The sequence below is a fragment of the Scyliorhinus torazame genome, chromosome 17 (assembly GCF_047496885.1).
Source record: "Scyliorhinus torazame isolate Kashiwa2021f chromosome 17, sScyTor2.1, whole genome shotgun sequence".
Taxonomy (NCBI): Eukaryota; Metazoa; Chordata; class Chondrichthyes; order Carcharhiniformes; family Scyliorhinidae; genus Scyliorhinus; species Scyliorhinus torazame.
This window is the reverse complement of record NC_092723.1, coordinates 111,639,374-111,659,414: the sequence shown is the minus strand read 5'-3', so window position 1 is coordinate 111,659,414 and position 20,041 is coordinate 111,639,374. Positions and strand designations below refer to the sequence as shown.

General features: G+C 44.0%; 1 protein-coding gene across 1 annotated transcript in view; it reads left to right on the top strand.

Moving 5' to 3' along the window:
• Positions 1–20,041, top strand: part of LOC140393469 (uncharacterized) — a 470,641-nt gene that overhangs the window by 40,760 nt on the left and 409,840 nt on the right. Inside the window, exons 23-35 of the mRNA XM_072479798.1 lie at positions 5,001–5,168; positions 6,225–6,436; positions 7,481–7,575; positions 7,742–7,869; positions 8,213–8,368; positions 9,146–9,345; positions 15,174–15,262; positions 15,665–15,798; positions 16,255–16,379; positions 17,059–17,233; positions 17,319–17,531; positions 19,118–19,288; positions 19,464–19,601. Coding sequence (XP_072335899.1) covers positions 5,001–5,168; positions 6,225–6,436; positions 7,481–7,575; positions 7,742–7,869; positions 8,213–8,368; positions 9,146–9,345; positions 15,174–15,262; positions 15,665–15,798; positions 16,255–16,379; positions 17,059–17,233; positions 17,319–17,531; positions 19,118–19,288; positions 19,464–19,601 — 2,004 coding nt within the window. The remainder of the gene's footprint in view (positions 1–5,000; positions 5,169–6,224; positions 6,437–7,480; positions 7,576–7,741; positions 7,870–8,212; positions 8,369–9,145; positions 9,346–15,173; positions 15,263–15,664; positions 15,799–16,254; positions 16,380–17,058; positions 17,234–17,318; positions 17,532–19,117; positions 19,289–19,463; positions 19,602–20,041) is intronic.

The following is a 20,041-nucleotide window of genomic DNA, read 5'->3' as shown; positions in this document are numbered from 1 at the left end:
TTAGGAGCACTCTGATCAACATACAATTGAATGAGCTGATGGACGGGAGTATTGGTCGCTTGTTGCCCCTCAGCCACATCATTTGACAGCATCACATTTGTTTTCACCTGCATGCTGATGACACTGAGTTCTACCTCACAACCTCCTCTCGACTTCTCTGCTGTTGCTAAGTTATCAGACTGCGTTTCCAACATCAAGTAGTGGATGAATAGAAACTCAATTAAATTTGCCAGTGCAGCCACAGTGGGCCAATTGGCCTCCTTCTGCGCCATAACAATTCTGGCAATCCTGGAAATATTGGGAAGACAGGCCAAAGATTTCAGCCCCCACTTCAAACTGCATTCCCCAACTGCCAAACCCATCCTCCTGCCTAACAATGGATTGGGTTGGATTTGTTTATTGTCATGTATACCGAGGTACAGTGAAAAGTATTTTTCTGTGTACAGTTCAGACAGATCATTCTGTACATGAAAAGAAAAAATATAGGGCAGCATGGTAGCATTGTGGATAGCACAATTGCTTCACAGCTCCAGGGTCCCAGGTTCGATTCCGGCTTGGGTCACTGTCTGTGCGGAGTCTGCACATCCTACCCGTGTGTGCGTGGGTTTCGTCCGGGTGCTCCAGTTTCCTCCCACAGTCCAAAGATGTGCATGTTAGGTGGATTGGCCATGATAAATTGCCCTTAGTGTCCAAAATTGCCCTTAGTGTTGGGTGGGGTTACTGGGTTATGGGGATAGGGTGGAGGTGTTGACCTTGGGTAGGGTGCTCTTTCTAAGAGCCGGTGCAGACTCGATGGGCCGAATGGCCTCCTTCTGCACTGTAAATTCTATGATAATCTATGATAAAATACATTGTGTAAATACTTAGTCACAGGTATCGGGTAAGTAGACGGGAGTGCAGTTCTACCCCGTTGAGAAGATGTGTAAAGAGATCAGATCCATCCATAAGAGGGTCGTTTAGGAGTCTGGTAACTGCGGGGGAAAAAGCTGTTTTTGAATCTGCTGGTGGGTGTTCTCAGACTTTTGTATCTCCTGCCCGATGGAGGAAGTTGGAAGAGTGAATAAGCCGGGTGGCTTATTACACAATGGAAATTAATAGCTTCACAGCCCCAGGATCCCAGGTTCGATTCCCGGCTTGGGTCACTGTCTGTGTGGAGTCTGCACGTTCTCCCTGTTTCTGCATGGGTTTCCTCCGAGCACTCCGGTTCCCTCAAAAGAGTCCAAAGATACCCAGGTTACGTGGATTGGCCATGCTTAATTGCCTTTGCATCCAAAAAGGTTAGGTGGGGTGATGGGGACAGAGTGGAGATGTGTGCTTAAGTGGAGTGCTCTTTCTAAGGGCCGGAGCAGACTCGATGGGTCGAATGGCCTCCTGCACTGTAAATTCTGTAAATCCTATGATTCTACACTGGCATCGAGTGAAGCATACAGCGTGCAGTACGACTCAGTAGATGTGGGGCGAAATTCTCCCTAATCGGCGCGATGTCCGCCGACCGGCGCCAAAAACGGCGCAAATCGGTCCAGCATCGTGCCGTCCCAAAGGTACGGAATCCTCCGCATCTTGGGAGGCCGAGCCCTAACCTTGAGGGCTACGCCCGCGACGGACTGATTTCCGCCCCGCCAGCTGGCGCGGAAATGACATTGCCGGGCGGCGCATGCGCGGGAGCGCCAGCGGCCGCTCACGGCATCCCCGCGCATGCGCTGTGGAGGGAGTCTCTTCCGCCTCCGCCATGGTGGAGACCGTGGCGAAGGCGGAAGCAAGAGAGTGCCCCCACGGCACAGGCCCGCCCGCGGATCGGTGGGCCCCGATCGCGGGCCAGGCCACCGTGGGGGCACCCCCCGGGGCCAGATCGCCCCGCGCCCTCCCCAGGACCCCGGAGCCCATCCGCACCGCCTTGTCCCGCCGGTAAGAGAGGTGGTTTAATCCACGCCGGCGGGACAGGCATTCTAGCAGCGGGACTTCGGGCCGGAGAATCGCGGGGGGAGGGCCCCCGCCAACCGGCGCGGCGCGATTCCCACCCCCGCCGAATCTCCGGTGCCGGAGAATTCGGCAACCGGCGGGGCGGGATTCACGCCAGCCCCCGGCGATTCTCCGATCTGGCGGGGGGTCGGAGAATCTCTCCCAAGATGTGTGAAGAGTTCCGATCAGTCCATAAGACGGTCGTTCAGGAGTCTGGTAACAGCGGGGAAGAAGCTGTTTTTGAATCTGTTATTGCATGTTCTCAGACCTTTCTATTTTCTGCTGCCTGATGAAAGAAGTTGGAAGAGTGAGTAAGCCGGGTAGGTGGGGTCTTTGATTATGCTGCCCGCTTTCCCAAGGCAGCGGGAGGTGTAGACAGAGTGAATGGATGGGAGGCGGGTTCGTGTGATGGACCGGGCGGTGCTCCCAACTGTCTGTAGTTCCTTACGGTCTTGGGCCGAGCAGTTTATTGTCACGTGTACTGAGGTACAGTGAAAGGTATTCTGCGTACAGTTCAGACAGATCATTTCGTACATGAAAAGAAAATACAAAAGGGAAACATAAAATACATAATGGAAATACATAGCTTCACAGCCCCAGGATCCCAGGTTCGATTCCCGGCTTGGGTCACTGTCTGTGTGGAGTCTGCACCAGGCTGTGATGCAGCCCGATAGGATGCTTTCTATGGTGCATCTGTAAAGGTTGGTGAGAGTCAATGTGGACATGCCAACTTTCCATAGTTTCCTAAGAAAGTATAGGCCCTGTTGTTCTTTCTTGGTCGCAGTATCAACGTGGGTGGACCAGGACAGATTGTTGGTGATGTGCACACCTAGGAATTTGAAGCTGTCAACCATCTCCACTTCGGTCCCAATGATGCGGGCAGGGGTGTTTGCTTCCTGAAGTCAATGACCAGCTCTTTAGTTTTGCTGACATTGAGGGAGAGATTGCTGTTGTTACACCACTCCACTAGGCTCTCTATCTCCCTCCAGTGGTCTGACTCATCGTTGTTCAAGATCTGACCGACTACAGTCGTGTCGTCAGCAAACTTGTAGATGGAGTTGGAGCCAAATTTTGCCACACAGTCGTGTGTGTACAGAGATAATAGTAGCGGCTAAGTCCGCAATCTTGCGGGGCCCCGGTATTGAGGACTATCACGGAGGAGGTGTTGTTGTTTATCCTCCATGATTTTGGTCTAAGGCGAGGATCCAGTCGCAGAGTGAGCAGCCAAGTCCTGGGTTTTGGAGCTTTGATATGAGCTTGGCTGGGATTATGGTGTTGAAGGCGAAGCTGTAGTCAATAAATAAGAGTCTGATGTAGGAGTCTTTGTTGTTGAGATGTTCCAGGATGAGTGTAGGGCCAGGGAGATGGCGCCTGCTGTGGACCGGTTGTGGCGGTATGCGAATTGCAGTGAATCTAGGCATTCTGGCAGTATGGAGTTGATGTGCCTCATGAACAACCTCTCAAAGCATTTCATTGCGATCAATGCCAAGGCCACTGGACGATAGTCATTGAGGCACATTGCCTGGTTCTTCTTTGGCACCGGTATGAAGATGGTCTTCTTGAAGCGGGTGGGGACCTCGGAATGGAGTAAAAAAAGGTTGAAGATGTCCATGATCAGATCTGCCAGCTGGTCCATGCAGGATCTGAGTTCACGACCAGGGACCCCGCTAGGACCCTTTGCCTTCCGAGGGCTCACTTTCAAGAAGGCCGATTTGACTTTGGAAGCTGTGACGGTGGATATGGGTGTGTCTGGGGCTGCCGGGGCAGTTGACAGCGGTTTGATGGTTTCCTGCTCGAACCGAGCATAGAATGCATTGAGTTCATTGGGGAGGAATGTGCTGCTGCTGGAGATTCTGCTCGGCTTTGCTTTGTAGCCCATTATGTTGTTTAAGCCTTGGCACAACCGACGAGAGTCTGTGACATTAATCTGTGTATCGAACTTGGTCTGATATTGTCTCTTGGCATCCCTGATGACTTTGTGGAGGTCGAATCTGGATTTCTTGTATTGATCAGGGTCACCTGACTTGAACGCCTCAGACCTGGCCTTCAGTAGGGAGTCAATCTCCCGATTAAGCCATGGCTTCCGGTTGGGGAATGTACCTATTACTTTCTTTGGCACGCAGTCTTCTACATATTTGCTGATAAAGTCTGTGATAGTGATGGTATATTCATTTAGGTTGGTTGCTAAGTTCTCAAATATGGAACAGTCCACTGACTCCAAGCAGTCATGTAGGTGCTCTTGAACCAGCACTGCATGACCTTCTTAACTGGATTCTCCCGCTTAGGTTTCTGCTTGTATGCCGGGAGAAGGAGCACCGTCTTATGGTCCAATTTTCCGAAATGCGGGCGGGGATGGATCGGTCGGCACCCTTGATTTTTGTGTAGGAGTGATCGAGAGGGTTGGCGCCCTGGTGGGACAGGGGATGTGTTGATGGAATTTTGGAAGTACTCACTTGCGGTTGGCCTGGTTGAAATCCCCGGCCACGATGAACAAGATCTCCGGATGTTCTGTTTCATTGTTATTTATAGCTGTGTAGGCTGAGATTAAGCTAGTTTGTTCACAACCATGTTGTCACATGCAAAGCAAGCTGAACATCTGACCTCCTATTTTTAAAAAAATTTGGAGTGCCTACATCATTATTTCCAATTGAGGGGCAATTTAGCGTGGCCAATCCACCTACCCTGCACATCTCCTCTAATTCTGGCCTCTTTTTTTTCCCATCCCAGATTTTAATCACTCCGCCATTGGTGGCCATTCTTTGTTGTTTCAGTCACCTGTGGCCCAAGCTCTGTAATAGCATACCTGTACCTGTTTGCCTCTCTAATTCGCTCCCCTCCTTTTGATGCAGTACTTAAAACCTTTCTCTTTGCATAAGATCTCATATCTCCTTTTGTGGCTCAATATCATACTTGGTTTTATAAGGTGCACCTGAGATTGCTCCAAACGCTTGATGTAAAGAAAATTGGAGATATTTTGCATCATTGCACTAGGATGCCTTTGTCTCACATGTGTTATTTCTTCTAAATGCATTTCTTTTCAGACTGATCGGCTGCTTTCAGGATTAAACAGTGATGCCTTGGCAGGTATATTTCAGTGTTTCATTGGTCCAAAGGCACTGAATAGGTCAAATGAAATAGCACTGATAGTTTTTGTTCGGAAAATTAACAGAACCACTTTAAATGAGGCACTGGACAAGTTCAACAACAAGGTAATTAATTATTCATCGTGAGTAATTAAAAACAAGCAAAAATATCCACATCTGTGTTGATAGTGTGTCCAGTTTATTTCACAGTTTTGTCAAATCTTCAGTTGGTAAAAGTGCTGAGGATTCCCAGCACTTCCTGTTTGTAGTTCAGATCTCCTGCATCCTGCAGTGTTTGTTTTTATGTAAATGTGGTATTCCTGATTTGAATGATATGTGGTCTGTCCACCTGTCATGGATTGGCTCACGGCTTGAGTATCTCTTATTGGAGCAGTGTGTTTAAGACTGTTAATATTACGAAAGCAGGCTGCTCTAGCTGCGCTAAGTCATGGAAGCAGGGAAAATGTGTCCTCCCAGAACCTAATTTGCAAACTTCCTGGGAGCCTCAAAATGCTGCAGCTTCATAAAATATAATAAAAGCAGGAAATACGAGGAAACCTCAGCATGTCTGGCATCAACTGTTGGGAGAGAACAAAGTCAATGTTTAGAGTGGTACTCCCTTCAAAGCAATTCTCTTGTTGATGGGATTCTATGATAAATATTTCAGAAGCAACATGTTGACAACCATTCCCTACATGCATAAATAAAAGAATATAAAAATAGGAAAATAATGTCCAACGAGATGTTACGTTTGCCCAACTCCAAATATACCTTCAGTGCTTGTAAATCCTAAATCCATGTTGCGTTGCTGGGATGTGCATGCCTATCTGTGTCCTGTTACCTGGTATAGAGACTAATGGTAATTCTCAGTGGCATTCCACAATCAGCATGATTTCCTGCATTGCAAAAGAATAATTGATGCGCTTTGAAGATCTTTGGGCTTTGCTTAGAAAATCAACGCAGTTCATTGTTGGTGGTGTGGGTGCACTGTATCATGGCTGATCTAGTGATGGAACGGAAATGTTATGTTCCTTACACTAATCTGTTCCCACTGCATGATCTTGAAGTAGGACTGTTTCAAGCTTTCTTTTAAGTTCTTTCATGAGGGTAAGTGACAATTTTGAAACCAGTATTGAAATGTCTTTATTCACATGAGTTTAAACATGTCATGGTATGTTTCAGACCCTGAACATCTCATCAATTCCTCTGATAACAAAGATCACATTCATGAATGCTCTGTGGGAGATTGTCAAGACCAATGAAAACTTGACCAATGCAGGTTTCCTGAGAAAATGGTTCCAAGAGCGATTCAGGCCTTTTGTTGCTGGCATTTCTCAGTCGGTGCTGAGTCACCTTCTGATGCGGAATATAACTTGTGATGGTTACCAAGCAATGTGAGTGAATCGTCTTCTTAACGAGAATCCATTACTGCATATTAAATTGTAACCTTGTTCTGTGTCAAACATGTCATAAAATACACCAGTATATCATGGTGCAGACACACACTGATGGACACACAGTGGGACCAATCAACATACACAACACCGCAGCCAATCACCAGTGAGAGCACACACACTATAAAGACAGGGGACATCAGAGTTCCCGCTCGTTCGAGTAGCAGCTAGCTAGGAGCACAGAGCTCACAGCCTGCAACACAGACATTCACCATGTGCTGAGTGCATCAACTGGTTAGGACAAGGCAAACGTCTTTAGTTAAAGCTGGTATCGTATTTACCCACAGTTCAAGTATGTTTAAATAGTTAACCTTTTAATAAAATAGTGTTGCACTACTTCAAGTGTTGGTGACCTGTATGTGATCCAGAACACCCAACACATCAAAACATTTAAAAATATTAATCGCCAGGGAGCACACGTAATTTTAAATATCTTACACTGACTGGGAGAATTTCAACAACTAAACTCAATTCAGTACCAAGTGATGCTGGCTATGTAGTGTGTCAATATTGCTAGGTCCAGCTCAAATGCATTTGCTCCTGGTAATTCGGAATGCACTAAGATATTGCGAGAGGTTGTGTATATGAAATAGTGTGTGCCCCAATAGTTTGCTTTTTTTACAACATGTCTTGTGAAATGCTTCAGCTATTGTCAATGAATTTCTTCAGCGGCATGATGTTTGGCCCATGGCTATAGAATTGTACTGCAGTGGGAGTCAAAGCTTCTAAAGGCAGAAATAGTTTGGTGACGAAAAAAGAAAGAATGACCTCCGAAAACAATTTATTTGTCATCACATTTTGGGAGTGATCCTTGTGGAAGTTTCATCACTATGAGACAGACACCGAAACAGCTTTCACTTATTGTCACCAGACCTGATTATTGAGCATTATTTGAGAAGGATCCTAAAATTGTTCTTTAACAATTGAAGGATTATCATGGATCTAACCTCTCAAAAATAATAATATAATTGTTTATCCATTTAGCACAAAAGGACTGAGTAATGGATTCAGGGATATGCCACTTGGAACAAGAAAGGCTGTGCTTAGCCTGTGGATCCTTGGTTACCTCAACACTTCAGGTACATGCAATTGTGAGAAAAGGAAACCATGGAATGATTTTTTGATTTTATCTGTTAGGCAGTCACTTTACCTGTGTTCCTCTGCTGTGTAATTTGGGTCCCAGATGTTTGCAGTTGATGAGAAGTTGGCATCTATGTTTGCAAATATTTTCTCTTTTGCTTCCAGCCTTCCCACTTCGTTGTTACGAAAAGAACAGTTTTGTTCTCTACGTGAGAACCCATTTCCAAAGATTTTCTGAGTTGCTAACTTTGACGGACACATTTTCCCTGCTTCCCTCCAATCGTGCTGTTGAGGTAAAAGCAAAATGATTTCTCTTGTGAGCTGGAACGGGTGTGAATGTCTGCATTTCCTGGTCAACATTGCCTACCTGACATGTCAGTAAAACAGCAATGAATCTACTAATTGTAGTGTGTGTCTGACTGAAGTCCTAGGGGAACTGATTATGGTTGGAAATGTGGGAAAAAGCCGGGCGAGTGTCCAGTCAGTGTGAACCCAATTCATGCAATCATGATTTTCAGTGACAAAGATTGTCATTAATATTTTGTAAGTTTAATCTGATGTGTTGAGGAACTTTGAACCGTTGGGCACTGCCTACTCCTGGTTATTTGAATGAAACTCCCAATTGTATTTTTACAGGTGTTAAATGTCACAGATGCTGGTGAATTGGCTGATATGCTGAGCAGGCCTGGGTTCATTAATGATAACAACATTCTGACCACAGTGTTACTCCATATCCAACCCATCCAGAAGCTGGCTACATTTGTAGATGAATTCAATCAAAAAAGCAAAGACGTGAGCAGCAAATGTTATCTTGACTTTTCAGGTTGAAGGGTGTAGGGTAATGTTTCATACAATATGTTGCCCTTCGTCTTGGAAGAGTCTATTTGTGTGGGCTACGGTAGTCGAGTGAGGAAAATCCTAAGTGACTCTTTTAATAAGGAGCCAAAGGTACCTGTGTATTAAGGTATGAATGTTTTGATTATATGTTAATGTGTGCATGTGGATACAGTGCTTATTTTCCAAGGTTCCCTCAGAATCTGAAATCTCGGGCAAAACTAAATGTTTTCCAAGAGTTCCCATTGGCCAGTAGAAGTGTATAATGATTGGATCAGCTAATTCATCAGTGGCACTGTTGATTAGATCCCAACTTAGGAAAGAGAACTCTGCAACAGTTAAAGACGGTTGGGTGGCAGTGGTTGAGGCTAGATTAATCGTCGTTATAACTTAAATTGTGGATCAGAGTGAAGCATCTTTATTTTCTCCAAAGCTGAAGCTATGATTGTAATAATTGCTCAGACTTGATTCCCAATTTGGGAAAATTATCTTCATGAATGGATATCATGGTAGAATCACATTGCAGTTTGAGGCAATCTTTGTTGTGACATTACCTCTTCCTTATTAATACAATTATATGGGAAAGCTGGGTATAGAGGGTTATGGGCCAAATGTGGGCAAGTGGGACTAGCTTAGTGGTAAAAACTGGGCGGCATGGACAAGTTGGGCCGAAGGGCCTGTTTTCATGGTGTAAACCTCTACGACTCTAAGCCTAATTTCCGTTTCCTTTTGCAGAGTAATCTGCAAGCTGCTAATCGAGCTGCCATCATGGATGGTCTGTGGCCTCCGTTTATCAACAGCCTGTCGTTAATCAATGACAGCGACATCGATGAATGGCTTAAAGTCAGATTAACTCCCTATCTTCCATTTATCACCACCCGCCTTTTGTCTTCCATGAACACCCTTCGAATCGGGTGCCTTTCATACAGGAAAATGTAAGTTTAATTCAATCCACTCTGAATGTATCTTCACGTGAGCAAATTCCTTCATTGTCCCATGTAAATTGTTCTCCAGGATTAGTTTGTTCATTACATCTGCAGAGTGCTAGAGCTGAATGAATGTAGCAGAGAAAAGATATTTATGGTATGACAACAAACATTGAATGTGCATGTCACTGCTCAATGTCTATCCATACTGCGGACAAGTCGGGAAAGGGAAGTAGAAAATGCTGGCAATACACAGCAGGTGTGACAGGTGTGTGTCGAGAAACAAAGTGAATGTTTGACGTCTGTGACCATTCATCAGAACAAATAATTGGAAATGAAATGGAGGAATTGAAAGATGAGAAAGGGTAGGAAGAGGAACAAAAGGGGAAGACTGTGATTGGGTCGAGGGGAGGAGTGGTTAAATGCCAGAAGGTTTCGGGGGTACTGTCATAGGAATGTCACTTTTAGAAATGTTTGTCTTCTCAAGTGGCTGCAGTGATGTCAGTGTGTGGGTGGAGCTGGTCTCTGGCTCTGCTTTTTACTTTTGTTTTGAGATGGAAGCTGTTTTTGGCTCTGAGTGTTAGTTTCATTTTCAGTTGGTGAGCTACATTCAAACCAAGGAGGTGAATTTTGGTTGTTCTCTCTGCATGCTAAAGAATGTCTCCAGATCACTTGATGATTTCAAAGTAATATCTGTTTCTGTAAGGAATGCAAACCTACTGTCTTTGTCAAAAAAGGTCTTTGACTGATGGATGTTGTTAGTAAAGTGACTAAGGGTACCCTATAGAGTATTGTATCTTTGGGGGAGTATCAGTGTTGGTAGTTAATAAGAATTTTACTGTGTGTTTATAGAATGTTAACTGGATTCATAGAATAAATATTTGTTTTTGTTTTAAAATACTTTAGATCTCTGTTGCATCACACCTGTAAAGTGGGCCCTTGTGCTCCCCATAACCAAAATCTATTAAAAGTTGTGGGTCAGGTAAACTCCATGGTATACTTTGGTGTTCTCTAAACCCTGGCCCATAATTGTACAAGGCCAATGAGAGTGGTAATGAGACAAGTGAATAAACAAAATAAGTGTCCCGAGGATTTGTGAATTGCAGGATATCTGCCATCCAAACACAAGGTGAAAGAATTAAGAAAGAATTGAGAGTAAATACCAATGCAAGGTGGTAAGGCAAAATGGCAGAAAATTTGGAGATCTACATGGTGCTTTACTTGTTGGATTGGCACATGATTACCCAGCTCCATGAAACATTAAGATGTTTAATGGTTCTTGCTCTCCATCGCCCAATGTCTTTAATTTGCTCAAGATTTATTGTATTTCTAACTTGCCTTGCTGATGAAAGGACCAAACCTGAAACATTGGCTAGGATTTTCCTACCTCGCTGCAGTGTGCCCTGATGCGAGGGATACGGTGGGTCAGGACAATCCCATAAGACCATAAGACATAGGAGCGGAAGTAAGGCCATTCGGCCCATCGAGTCCACTCCACCATTCAATCATGGCTGATTTCAACTCCATTTACCCGCTCTCCCTAGCCCTTAATTCCTCGAGAAATCAAGAATTTATCAACTTCTGTCTTAAAGACACTCAACGTCCCGGCCTCCACCGCCCTCTGTGGCAATGAATTCCACAGACCCACCACTCTCTGGCTGAAGAAATTTCTCCTCATCTCTGTTCTAAAGTGACTCCCTTTTAGTCTAAGGCTGTGCCCCCAGGTCCTAGTCTCCCCTGCTAATGGAAACAACTTCCCTGCGTCCACCCTATCTAAGCCATTCATTATCTTGTAAGTTTTTATTAGATCTCCCCTCAACCTCCTAAACTCCAATGAATATAAGCCCAGGATCCTCAGACGTTCATCGTATGTTAGGCCTACCATTCCTGGGATCATCCGTGTGAATCTCCGCTGGACCCGCTCCAGTGCCAGTATGTCCTTCCTGAGGTGTGGGGCCCAAAATTGCTCACAGTATTCTAAATGGGGCCTAACTAATGCTTTATAAAGCTTCAGAAGTACATCCCTGCTTTTAAATTCCAAGCCTCTTGAGATAAATGACAACATTGCATTTGCTTTCTTAATTACGGACTCAACCTGCAAGTTTACCTTTAGAGAATCCTGGACTAGGACTCCCAAGTCCCTTTGCACTTCAGCATTATGAATTTTGTCACCGTTTAGAAAATAGTCCATGCCTCTATTCTTTTTTCCAAAGTGCAAGACCTCGCATTTGCCCACTTGCCCCAGTGGCAGGCTGGTCCAAAACATGCCACCTATTAACTTTGTTTAACGCAGACAGAGAGCCCTCCTGTGTGATAATACCAGGAATGTACCGAATCCAGAAATAATGCCCCAAACCTGACATCTGCAGTTTTTGTTGGGATAGAATGGGAACTGGTTCTTAATAGCACATTGCTGGTTCACAGAGGCAGCTGCCCATATATATCAAGAAATGCCTGCACTCGTGTGATTTTGGTCAGGTAATTGTCTGAAACACAAAGATTGACGCTGGTAAGAGCAGATGCAAAATTTGTGGATCTAGATGGATATCCAGGGTATCCTTTTGGAGAGGCATGTTACCCCTTTGGATATGGTCCTTGGACAACCTTGGTGGAGGGATGGCACCCTTTTGGAGACATAAGGCACCCACTGGGAAAGTTCAAAGTAACATGATTGTGTTTAAAAGGCCATGAACTCATTGGAACTGTCCGCTCTCTCCAAAACCTGTCAAGCTGTCGAAGAAGTGCCTAAACTTTAAAATGAGCTATTCAAGCTTGCAAAAAGCTGGCAAAACTCATATAATCTCTACACAGAACTTGATTTCATGTTAGATAGTTACTGCAGTAGCCTATGATGCATCCTGGTGAGTTGACATTGAAGGAGTAAGGACAAAGAGTTGTGGGTGGGAGGCATGACTTGGCACCAATTTGGCCTGTGTATTGTACAGGGATATGGAGGTGAGCGGGGTTTGTGTTTACATTGCGATTGTGGGTTCAAGCGGGTTGGGTAGAGGGATGTGAGGTGGCATGGGGGTGTGAGGTGCCTTTGGGGTGTGTGGTATAAAGTAGTATGGATTGGCATGGATGGGGTTTACAAGTGTGTGAGGGGTTATGGGTTTTTTTGCTTTCTTTAATTTTTTATAATTTCAGCAACGTTTCTGGGTGCATATGAGACTTTCTTCCCAATCCACCTTTGAAATTGGCCGCATCTGCATTCGTTCTGGGGTGTTGGGGTTGATGTCTAATCCAGTCCGACCACAGAATGCTGTTAAGTCAAACTTCAGGGTCTCCTTTCATTATTTGCTTGGAAGGAAAATATCCCTCTCTGTGCTCCTGACTTGGAATCGAAAAACTTGGCCTCTTTTGTCTTTGCACAAGTTGTTTCTTTCATTTTCTTATGGGATGTGGGCGTTACTGGCCAGGCCAGCTTTTGTTGCCCATTTCAAATTGCCCTTGAGAAAGTGATTATGAGCTGCCTTCTTGAACCACAGCAGTCCATGTGGTATAGGTACACCTTCTGTGCTATTATGGAGAACTATCCAGGATTTTGACCCAGTCACAGTGAATCCCGCAAAGAAGAGAACATCGGCCACAACTGGGAACCCTCCCATAACCGAGAGCTTTACTATAGCCAAGCACCACCCCCTTACTCAACATCAATCACCCCTGCCTGGAAGCTAAAGAACAGTTCAGGCAGAAAGTGAACAAAATCACCTGACAGCTAGATGCCTGGATAGTTCATTTTCATCTTCCTTCACGCTTCAATTCATCTCAAGTCTCCTGTTTTGAACCTAACTATAATGTTTATAAACATGTAGGATTTAAGAGCTTTCACTTGCTCTTTTTCTCACGTTACAACCCCCTGTGCTAATGCACGGTCTATTCCAGAACCAGTGGACCGGGAGTCGCAACGCAATTTCAATTAATAAATATTGCTCCGAAGGTTCAGGTCTTTGGCCTTTAGCTGCCCTAGAAGTATAGTCACCAGGTTTGTAAATTTAAACACAATTAAGTTTATTAATAACAGTAACTATAATTAAATATGCAGCAAATATAACAGGTTAACTATAATCTAATTCCTAACCCCCCCCCCCCCCACTTAAACTCACCCCGCCCTCTTTATAGAAACACACACACAAGGCAGACGTAGTGGGGAGAAGAGTGGTGTAATATAATAAATAAAGTGAATAGATGAGTCTTTGTTTCAGATGATCATTTCGAGTACAACTTCCTTCTAGACTTTCAGTTCGAGACTTCTGTTTCCAGTCTGTGATGAGTTTCATTGTAGGTTGGTTTAGAGGGGCTGGTTTAGCACAGGGCTAAATAGCTGGTTTTTAAAGCAGACCAAGGCAGGCCAGCAGCGCGGGTTCAATTTTCGTACCAGCCGCCCCGTACAGGCGCCGGAATGTGGCGACTCAGGGCTTTTCACAGTAACTTCATTTGAAGCCTACTTGTGAAAATAAGCGATTTTCATTTCATTTTCATTTCAGGTTCATTCAGGTCTCTGCAGTCTCAGAAATAGAGCAGCTTTTCTGGAGAAAACATGAGGGAGACAGAGTGAGAGCAGGTCTTTTTTTCCTGAGTGTCCGAGTCTCCACATATCTTCCCCTGGCTGTCTGAAAGTTATCCCACTCAGGCAGGACCCAATCACCGCCTGTTACCAGGCAGAATATGTCCTTTTGGCCAATTCATTGACCACCAGTCAACCACTTGAACCGAGTGCCATCGATCTCTCAGGTGCCGAAAAGTCTGAGTTCTACTGTCCAAAGCGACCAGAGTGTTCTCTTTTGTAACTTTTGAATTCCTCATTTTCCTGCTCGACTTAAAGATATATGTCCATTAACATCCATGGATCAAAATGATAACAGCAAACATAAAGATAGGGGGAAAAGGAGAATCAATAGGAAGGGCCCTTACAGTGAGCACAAAGCACTTGACTGCTTTTGATGTGGTGACAAACTGTCAATCATAACTAGATGTTTAGAAACATTACTGATTGGTTCAAAGCAAGCAACTTGAAGGGTGATGAAAATACAAAATCCAGCCACCTGGCTGTGGAAGCTGTCAGTTGCAGGCTGCTAAAAGCTATTTCACTTTGGCTGGAATAGCAGCCTTGCAGATCAAAGGATCTGAGGGTGTTTCAAAGCCTTTTGATGTGTTTTTGACTTCCTATTAAGTTACAGCTGTTGCTTTATAGAAATCCGTGTGAGGCAGCAGATGTAAGGCACAGTTGAGTAGAAATCAATGATTTGTTCACTGTTTCTGCAAGGACGGCTCTTCAGCTTCCAGGCAGCGGGGACTGTTAGCGGGGGCTGTGGGGTGATGTTTCCTGCTGTGGGAGGTTCTGTGTTATGATGGGGGTCTCTGGTGCGCTCGCTATGATGGCGGAGGGGGGATGCGTCAGGTCACCCTTATGCATGCGTTCTGTGGAGGGAGCGGTGATTCAGCAATTCCTGTGACGGAGTGGGGAGAGACGATGCCCCTACCTGTCAGTGGAAGTGTGGGGGTCAGGATTTGTGTTGCGGGCAGAGGGGAGCCCGTTGGCGGGCCTCAGTATCGGGCCGCCTGCCCAAAATGGTAACCCGATAGTGTGATTCGCGATGGAATCCCTTGCGATTCCCTAAATGCCTAAGGTGGGGACCGTGAATCAATTCTGGGCACCACACCCAGCACCAGCGCGATCATGAACTGATTCAGCTGCGTCAGGAGAACATAATCTCTCCCACGGAAAATCCAGCCCGTTATCTTCATTTCTGTTGTGTTGATTTAGATTCCTCTTTTTAGTTACTGAACAGATTCTGAAAATGAAATTCTGAAATGTTATTAAATTTTGCCTTTAGTGTGCAAACGCTGAGTGATCGATACAATGATTTCACCTCAGACAAACAGAAGGAAATCTACAATGGCATCAAAGCCTATCTACAACAAGGTGACGGTAACACACTTTTATTCAAATTTAATAGACGTGAGGATACTGTTCGCTGAGGAAAGAGAAAAATCAGCCTGGGCTCCTCAGTATCCAAAGACACTTAGTGAAATTTGCACCTGAGTTAATTTGCACCTGAGTTAATGAGCGTTGAAGGCAGGTGGAATTCGCTCTGAAGCTAAGGATCTCATTGACATTCCCTGATATATTACAAAGTAGTGCGAAACTGCAGGCAGCTATGGAGATTGATCCCGGGTGAGTCATTAACTTGCGGAGAGAAATACGTTTTTGTGGGGAGTGGTGAGAATCCCTGTTAGCATTTGTGAGTAATTGCCCCAACATATTTTTTTAAAATATGACACCCCATTTTATTCAGAGTTAATGTAGAATTGTTTTACTTCACAGGTCCCAAGCCCAAATGCTATGATGTGAATGATCCGGCCCTGAACTCAACTGCATGGTTTGCTCAATATCTGGGATTATTTATGAACCAAATATCACTGGCTGACCTTCTGTCTTTCTCTGATAATGAAACCCAGGTACCTATTTTTCTTTTACCCTAAGACAGGGAGACAAAAGATTGGTTCTCTGGAAATCAGACCTATTGTCAAAGATGTGGTTGCATAAAGGTCCAATTACATGTGCGGTCCACTCTGATGCGTTAACTAATTTGGAACTTTGCGTCCTGTGGGTGTAATTCCAATCTTGGGTGTAGCATAACACTGGGGATAGCTACAGTGCCCGTTTGAGGCCAGTGGATAAGGAAATCGTGTGGTGCGAGAAATGAAATGGCGATGCACGATTAATCTAAAGGCGACTTAAGACCCATCAATCATTTATGTTGTGCGTTTGCCACGATGGAGAGTTGTTGGAATCCATGCTCACTATATTTGTGTTTTCGCCAACAAGATCCCTGAATGTTTTATTATTTAAATCTATAAAGAACACAGCATTGTTGGGGCCAATATTTCAGTTATCTTGCAATTTTTGTGCAGCTTCAAGATTTTGTGGTAAACCCTGAAAACCTGGCACTGTTAGAAACTCTGACGTTATCCACTGAAATTTCAAAGTTCTACCTCAGGTTGCTGCTTCTAAACAATCCTCACATTAATGTTTCAAGGTATGTCAATTTCACTATTCATATTTTCCCAGCATGAGATATGAAGCAGAACGTTCAGGTCATAATCTTTATGGATGCAAAGCAAATGTGGAGAATGTGTATGCTAAGGTGTTTAAGCAGGGATGCAGGGAAGGAGCAGAGTGTGCACATGGGAAAGAGAGCAGCTAGAGGTGTACAGATTGCCTGAAGGAGGTAAGACGAAGGACTGTAATGTATGTGAAAGGGCATCCAGATTGTGTGGCCTGATTTTGTAGCAAATGATCAATTGATTGAAGCAGGTTGAAAAAGAAGAGTTGAAATCTTAGCTAAATAGCTGACAGTCAGCGAGGAATCCCTGAAAACCTGAGTATTTCTGCATTGACAGTGTTGAAGATGTAAATATTCAAGTTACTGATCTCTGTGAGACAGAATGTGTGGGAGACAAAGGGAACGAGCGATTTCTTCCTCACAATTTCATATTTATTTCATGAAAGAAGTGATTTTAGTTTTCTAACAAAATGAAACATGTTTGTTGGAAGATAGAAGGCTAATAAATGCAATGGACAAAATATGCAGTTTTAGATGGAAGTGGGTGATGAACCCCTTTAAAATTGTCCCAAGAGTGAGATATTTTCAATGATGTTATTGTCAATTGGGAGATTACTAAGTAAGGCAATTTGTGACTGGTGTTCTTTTGCAGTCTTCCAAACTCTCTGGTTTGCTTCATTACTGAAACAAATCTACTTCAGTCCTTGACTGAACAGCAAGTCCTGGCTGTAACAGTGAAGATAAACCAGGTGTGTGGGCTGATCGTGCCACCTAACGCTACCAATGGAACAGTACCTGCTGAAGGCCCAACAGATGAACAACTGAAGGTAAATGGGAAGATCTACTGCCAAGCATTGAAATGCATCCTCCAAAGGAAATGGAGTATTTATATTATTTTTATTTCTTCTTCAGCTGTCAATAGCAATAGTGAGCAAAATTAACAGCTTTTCAGTCGGCACTCTGAATTCACTGGGGCAAACGGCTGTTGGACTCTCAGTGTCGCAGGTTCTAAATATTGATGGTGACACTCTGCAGAATGCTCTGCCAACCCTGGGTAAAGTCAAAGGCTGGAATGTCGGCCAGGCCAATACGATTGTCGGCAAGTTACTCAGAAATGGCCTGCAGGTAAGAACTCACTAAATCGGAAATGAATAACTTACATTTATAGATGAATAAAGCAGATAATCTATACAGACAGTGTCATTTGGTCTGTTAGTTTACTGGATTGACAGCTATGTTTGAGCTAAATTTTTATTAATGTTTTGTCGCAATGCAACAGTCAGACTATTAAGATGGTTGCACAGTGGGTAGCAAGTTTGATTCATGTCCACACTGTCAGTGTGGAGTCTGCACGTTTTCCCTGTGTCTGCATGGATTTCCATCGGGTGCTCCGGTTTCCTCACACAAGTCTCAAAGTAGGGCTGTTTGGTGAATTGGCCATTCCAGATTCTCCCTCTATGTATCCGAACAGGGGCCGGAATGTGGGACGAGAGGCTTTTCACAGTAACATCATTGCAGTGTTAATGGAAGCCTACTTGTGACAATTAAGATTATTATAGTAACTTCATTGAAGCCTACTTGTGACAGAAGCGATTGTTATTATAAAGATTATTATTATAAGATGATCCACAGGCAGGTAAAAAATAATGTTTAGTAAAGTAAACAAACACTCCCTGGAGTGGATTATATTCTGATGTAAAATCCTGTAATATCGAGGTGTTGAAGATGATCCAGCGTGGCGCAGTGGCTTTTGTATGTTTGTGGATGGATAAAGTATCAAAAGTACCAAGTGCCATATTCTCTATCTTTTCATCAGATCTGGGTTGAGCCAGTGGGGAAGAATCTTATTCATGTGTTTCAGATGGGATTCTGAGAAGAATGTGATAGAGATGAAAACTTTCAGATTGCTGGCACCTGAAACTTGTTATTTGTTTAAAGATTGCATCTGGAAAAAAATTGGATCATAACAGATTTATCCCAATCAGCAACTCACCATTTCGCTCAATTTATTTAAATTAGCAAATTTGAAATACATTTTAGTACTTTGTTAGGATTTCTTAGGATGCTGTTTATGCTGTGTCCATTCTTACCTTGTTAAATGTGTGACCTTATGTATAATTTCTAGCACATTAAGGGCTAATGCAGTATTTTATCCTACCATCCGATGGAGCTGGGGAGCAGATTAATAAAAATAATGCCTCTCAGACTTCTGGGAGAAGGTTAGAGAGAGTAGGACGAGAGCAGAGAACAAGTAGAGATAGTGTGTGTGAGATAGGTATTGGTATAGTGTAGATTGTAATTACAGTTTACAGTATTGCTAGCTTTAGGAATAGTGTTTGAACTGTATAATAAGTATTGTAATAACATTTACCTTTGTTAACTTAAATTAGCTTTGTGGTCTTTGTGTACACTACATGCAGAATCCATCCTGGGTGTTAGCAACACGAAACCCACAAAATGGGATGTAATGATCTTCAGCAGGTTCTTGTATCAATTGGGCAAAATTGAACCTGAGTGTGGAGAAGTGAAGCCAATAGATTTGACAACAGTATATCTTGTGTATGTTGCATTGTCCATTCTGTTGTCAAATGTGTGGCAAACTGGAGCTGGTGATGTTTATAGTTGCACTGCCATGCCACGACAAGTGGGAAAATGATTCAATTCTGTGACAATCTAGTGACAGTTTTGATTTCCTTCTGCCTTCCAACTAGGTCAATAACAGACAGAATCTGCTGGGTCTGGGAAGCTTGGTGTCTGGTATTCCCACCGATGTATTCCAGCGCATCGATCCTGGGGTGTTCATCAATGTATTCTCAAATCCAACTTTTGTTGAGAATATTGGGGCATCACCACAAACTCTACAATTCATCTGTGTTCTGCAGGTGAGTGACATGGAATGCATAATCAATGGTAATAAAATTGATCTACATCTCATTTGTTTCTGACTGCTGCTTTTATTTTTTAAATGTTGATGTGTTTGCATCAAGCCTATTTTAATCTCCAGGTGCTGCTGCCTCCTGAACACTTTAATTTCTATTCTTTTTCATTCTAATTCAGGTGTTCCGGAATGTAGATGACCCTGAAAGAAGAGTAAGCATCGTTCCATCTGTTCTAGCCAAAGATGTGCCGCCTGTGTATTTAAATTCAAACCTGAGCCTCAGTGACATTAACAACAAACAGTGGATTCCCAGACAGGTGAGTGAATTGCTGCTTTGACATTGAAAGATAATGGGCGGGTTCTTCGTCCTGGCAGCTGGCCAACGGGTTTTCCATTGTGGGCACCCCATGCCGTCGATAAATCCGCGGGCGTATGTGCGCTACCGGCGAAAAGGAGGATGCTCCCGACGGAGAATCCTGCCCAATGCCTTGTGGGCCATTGTAGTGAGGTGGGGAGGGGGCACGGGATGGGGGAGAGCAGGGACAGTTTAATTGAAACATTTTTTTCTTAAATTTAGAGTCCCCAATTCATTTTTCCAGTTAAGGGGCAATTTAACATGGCCAATCCACCTACATTAGAACATAAGAACTAGGAGCAGGAGTAGGCCTTCTGGCCCCTCGAGCCTGCTCCGCCATTCAATTAGATCATGGCTGATCTTTTGTGGACTCAACTCCACTTTCTGGTCCGAACACCATGT